General features: G+C 51.7%; 1 protein-coding gene across 1 annotated transcript in view; it reads right to left on the bottom strand.

The window, feature by feature from the left end:
* Positions 1-4,856, bottom strand: part of R3hdml (R3H domain containing like) — a 14,721-nt gene extending 9,865 nt beyond the window's left edge. Inside the window, 2 exon segments of the mRNA XM_048349402.1 lie at positions 359-477; positions 4,599-4,856. Coding sequence (XP_048205359.1) covers positions 359-477; positions 4,599-4,856 — 377 coding nt within the window.
* Between the last annotated feature and the right edge of the window lie 564 nt (positions 4,857-5,420).

Genomic DNA, 5,420 nt, shown 5'->3' with positions numbered 1-5,420 from the left:
GGCCCAAAGGGTCAGAAGTCAGTCAGATGTCCTGATATGACCAAGGAGCTGGAAGGGTGGGAAGGGTGGACTCGCCATGGCCAGCCTTGGGCCCAATGCCCACCTATCACTGTCTCTGGCCAGCTCTACTCCCCACAGCTCTCATCTCATCCTTTATCCTGCCTCAGAGTCTTCAGATCACTCTCCAAAACAAGAAGGGGGGCACTTATTCCCCCCCACCTTGTTCTCTATCTCTCCCTTGCATAGGGAGCTTGTCTACCTGTCTACCACGTATTCATGGCCAAGTCTCACACCTGAGTTAATGCCCAGTGTGCGTTTGTTGAATGACGAAAGGAAGGAAGGATCAAGGGTTACTCACCGGCCAGAGTGGATGGAGAGGTTCTGGCCCACGTATCTCATCAGCTGTGAGGGCCCGTGGCCCCAGATGCATTGTGTGGCCCAGGCCTCGGCAGACCTGGCCAACTGCTCGTCCCAGACCTGGGAAAAGAAAGGCCATGGAAGCTGGGTGCTGGTGGCTCACGCCTATCATCTTAGCTGCTCAGGAGGCTGAGATCTGAGGGTCGCAGTTCAAAGCCAGCCCGGCCACAAAAGTCCATGAGACTCTTCTCTCCAACTAGCTGCCAGAAAACTAGAAGTGGGGCCTGTGGCTCCAGTGGCAGAGCACTAGCTTTGAGCTGAAGAGCTCAGAGACAGTGCCCAGGCCCAGGGGTTCAAGCCCCAGGACCACCAGCAACAACAAAAAGCCATGGAGTTCTTGGAGGAAAAAATACACATCCATGTGCAGTGAAGCCAGGGATTTGGGGCCCAGCTTCTCCCATGTTCTTGAACTCTATAATGAGCCCACTGGACAGTTTGGAAAACTGAGGCCTGTGAGAGTTTTAAGGTCAATTGCAAGTTCATGCCACAACCAAGGCCCTTACCAGCTCTCTGACTCCAAGTTTGAAGCCCTGTTTTCTTTGCTGGGGTTCATTTGTGCTTGAGGTCCTCAGCTCTGATGTGGGGTCCCAGGGTGTTTGTTCAAGAGCTCTCAACAGTCCCAGGATGGGCTGGGAATATGGCCTAGTGGTAAAGTGCTCGCCTCGTATACATGAAGCCCTGGGTTCAATTCCTCAGCACCACATATATAGAAAAAAAGCCGGAAGTGGTGCTGTGGCCCAAGAGGTAGAGTGCTAGCCTTGAGCAAAAAGAAACCAGGGACAGTGCTCAGACCCTGAGTCCACGCCCCCAGGACTGGCAACAAAAACAAAACAAATAAACAGTCCCAGGATGAGGGAGATTACTGACTCTAAGATTTCATTTATTGTGTTTTCACTGCAGATTTATGTCAGCATTAAAAGTTTTAGTGGAGCTATGGCTCAAATGGCAGAGCACCAGCCTTGAGCAGAAAAGCTAAGGTCCCTGAGTTCAAGCTAGCACACGCACAAATGTATAAGCACATGTACAAAAAATAATAATTCAAATGCTTTTTGAGCAAATACAGACATTATATTCAATGTACAACCGTGTAAAAAGTGAGCTACGTAACTTGAGAGTAGAGCTGGGATGGGCGGAGAATGACGAAAGGGGTGACAGGCATCCAAACGCATTGTACTCATAACCTGACTTCTGGATTCGAAACCCCTTTTGTACAATGACTTGTTAAAAATATTTTTTAAAAAGCTTTTTGTTTTTGAAATGTGAACATACACACAAAATTCCATCTACCAGCGATTCTAGGGAGGCCAAGTGGAGAGATGTGTGCGTACCCATGCTTCTCTCCCGACCCCCGCCCTGGGCCATCAAGCAGGATTCCCTGTCTTCAGAAATACTCAGGCTTGTGCCAACAGATGTAGACACACACATATTATTGACAAAGGCATCGTGCATCTTGAGAGGCATTTTCCATTGACAAGTTGTTCGTCCTAGTAATTATACCACCTCAGTGCCTATAAAAATCCCCTTCTTGGCCTTCCTAATAGTTGTATGATTTTCCAATAGAGTGAAAAAACCTGGGGAAAAAAAATACTTGTTCCCAACTGGAACATGGCGATGTATACTTATAATCCCAGCTCTTGAGAAGCTGAAGTAGGAGGATGTTTTCTTTCTTTTCTTTCTTTCTTTCTTTCTCTTCCTTCCTTCCTTCCTTCCTTCCTTCCTTCCTTCCTTCCTTCCTTCCTTCCTTCCTTCCTTCCTTCCTTCCTTCCTTCCTTTCTTTCTTTCTTTCTTTCTTTCTTTCTTTCTTTCTTTCTTTCTTTCTTTCTTTCTTTCTTTCTTTCTTCTTTCTCTCTTTCTTTCTTAATGCTAGTCCTGGGGCTTGAACTCATGGCCTAACTGCTGTCCATTAGCTTTTTCATGCAAGTCTAATGCTATAACCACTTGAGTCACAGCTCCCTTTCCAAGTTTTTTTTTTTTTTTGTGGTTAATTGGACATAGAAGTTTCAATGGACCTTCTTGCCCTGGCTGTCTTCAGACTGTGATCCTCAGATCTCAGCCTTCTGAGTAGCTAGGATGACAGGCCTGAGCCACCAGCACCAGGCTAAAACTAGTTCCCTTTCATTCTGAGGCCTGGGATTTTTCCCCCCAAGGTATTATTTGCTCACTTAGCAAACACTGACCAGTATTTCTGTCTAGCCAGGAAATGAAAAGTCAAACAATCGTGAGTGACTGCATCCTGGGGCATGAGAATTCAGAGAGACCCCACCTTTCTGGGGGATTTAGGACTGAGATACGCTTAGTCAGTCACCTGCCTACTTTTGTAGGTGGATATCAGTAGCAAAGAAGAGTTTGGGGTGCGAAGAGGGGTCTAGGCCTCCGCTGCTGAGGAAGCAGTATGCTAAACAACACTTGCTACCCATCCTGGATGTAATCCCCAGAGTCTTTGGGGAGACTTCTTGCTCTCTCTGTTCCATCTACATGCAATAACTAAACACCTGTTGGGGTAAATGCCACATGCTCACCAGGGGTACTCAATAAATGTGTCATGTATTTGCAAAATGTGTCAGTCTAGGTGTTCACAGATGAAGGGCAAGCAACAAATAACAACTCCCCCTCCCACCTTGAAAGCCGCCTGTCCATGGGTTCTGGTCCCCACCCATCCCCAACAAAGACCTCTTGATGAGCAGCTTGTTGGTATTTATTTTTCCCCAACTCTCTCAAAGACGAACACTGCCACCCCCCATAGGAGGGAGGCTGGTTCCCCATGTCCTCTGAAAGCTCCCCAAAGGACCTAGTGCGGGAGTGGATACAGTCACAACATGGTGAGCACAGTCAGGTTGTGAGCCACAGAAACCCGTGGTGTTTGTCTTGGAGGACATGCCCTGGCTATTTCTTTCCTAAAGAAGTCCCAGTGTGGCATGGCAGTGGCTTATCTCTCCCAGGTAGTTGGGGACAATAGTCCTAAGGGAAGAGCCAAGATAAAGGGCAGTGCTCCCGCCCCCTCCCCCACCTGGAGTCAGGCTTTTGGGGGCTGGGGTGAGAGACACCAGCCTCCTTCACTGCTGGGCTGCCAGCGGGGCTGAGATCCCCAGGTGCCTGACTGTCTGTCGGTGGATTGTCTGTCCCCAACTCTGCTTCCACCCGCTGCTAGGAATGAAGGATCTGGGTGTGTCTACCAAATCCTTGAGTAAAGAGACAATGACACAGGAAGCCCAGGCCGCCCACCTCCTGCGGGTCCCCGGTAGGAAGCCAACTCCTGGGTCTGGTGGGGGAGACAACCTCAGCTTGGGGTAGATCTGACTTGGGATCCTGGTGGGGTGACCTTGAGAAAGAAAATAATTCTCTGAATCTCAATTTCTGTCTTTCATTTCTTTTCCGCTTCTCTCTCTCCCCCCTTCCTTCCCTCCCTCTCTCCCTCCATCTCCCTTCCTTCCCTTCCTTCCTTCCTTCCTTCCTTCCCTTCCTTCCTTCCTTCCTTCCTTCCTTCCTTCCTTCCTTCCTTCCTTCCTTCCTTCCTTCCTTCCTTCCTTCCTTCCTTCCTCCTCCTCCTCCCTCCCTCCCTCCCCCTCCCTCCCTCCCTTCCCTCCCTCCCTCCCTCCCTCCCTCCCTCCTTCCTCCCTCTCCCTTCCTCCCTCCATTTCCCTCCCTTCCCTCCCTTCCTTCCTCCTTCCTTCTTCCTCCTTCCTTCTTTATTTCTTTCTCTTTGTGCCAGTCCTGGGGCTTGAACTCAGGGCCTAGATGCTGCCCCTTAGCTCGCCTAGCTTTCTGATGGTTAACTGGAGATGATTCTCACGGACTTTCGTGCCCAGGCTGGCTTCAGAACTGCGATCCTCAGAGTCTCATCCTCCTCAGTAGCGAGGATTACCAGCATAAATCTGTTTCTCAATTTGAGAAATAGAGAGAAAAGACTGTCCGGAAGGAAGAGGGCTAGGTGCAGGGCCTGGGGCTAAGGATTCTCCATAAACACTAACCCTGTGTCCAGATTCACTGAGGATCTGTATGGCGGCCTCCGTTTCCTCATCTCTGAAATGGGCGCACTAATACCCATCCTTCCTGCGGGTCCCAGACATCCAGACACGGCTGGTGAGGCTGGTAGACGACCCTGCCCTTCTAAGCCGGTGGCTCCAGGCCATGTGAGCAGCTGGCATTTGCTGGAGGGGCACTGGGTGGGCACGGGCACTCACCATGTACTCCATGTTGGCGGCAGGTGGGTCCACGCTGGCTCGGATGTGGTTGTGGTAATCTAGTAAGGCGCTCATGTCCCGGGTGGAGATGTGGCGCTTCTGGCGATACCGAGGCCCCAGGCCACCCAGGGGTGGCACGGTTGTGCCCTCAGGCTGGGCCGGGGCCACCGTGCTGTTAGGAAGCCTCCATGCCCCCCCTGTCTGTCCGGTCCAGAGGAGCAGGCCTGCCACAACCACGGTGCTGGGCAGCAGGGCCATAGCTGGCTTGGATGGCACGGTCTGTCTGGTGCAGTCAGAGTCACTCTCTGGAAGGGGTGGGAGTAAGAGCACTGAACCCTGGGCACTCTGCTTGGGCAGTGCCAGCCCCAGAAGATGCCCCCCTGGGAACTTGGCAGAGCCTTCCTGCTCCAGGTTGGGTCCAGATTCCCAGCCCGCCCTCCTCCCTTCCTCAGTGGACTCAGTGGTTTGGGTGTGAGGAGAAATGCCAGACAGAGGGCGAAGCCAGGCTGCCTGGGCCTGGGGTGGGATGGCCTCACCACATCAAAGCAGCCCCTGTCCCTCCCTCCCAGGAGACAGACAACATCCCCTCCAGCCAGACACCCTCTTCACCAGCCGATACCCACAGAGGTAGGCCCAACTTTCCCAAGGTGCAGAGCAGCCCCTTCTGGTTCCAGAATGCCATGACTACAGGACGGAGAGGATCTCAGGGGAGAGAGGATGGCAGAGGGTGGCAGGAGCGAAGGGAAGGACACGGAGGGGCAGAGAGAAAGAAGACATAGAGAAAAGGAATGAGAGAAGAGAGGGAGAATGGAGAGAGAAGCG

This window comes from Perognathus longimembris, chromosome 6, assembly GCF_023159225.1.
Source record: "Perognathus longimembris pacificus isolate PPM17 chromosome 6, ASM2315922v1, whole genome shotgun sequence".
Taxonomy (NCBI): Eukaryota; Metazoa; Chordata; class Mammalia; order Rodentia; family Heteromyidae; genus Perognathus; species Perognathus longimembris.
Note: the sequence above shows the minus strand (reverse complement) of the source record. Positions and strands in the feature narration are given on the sequence as shown.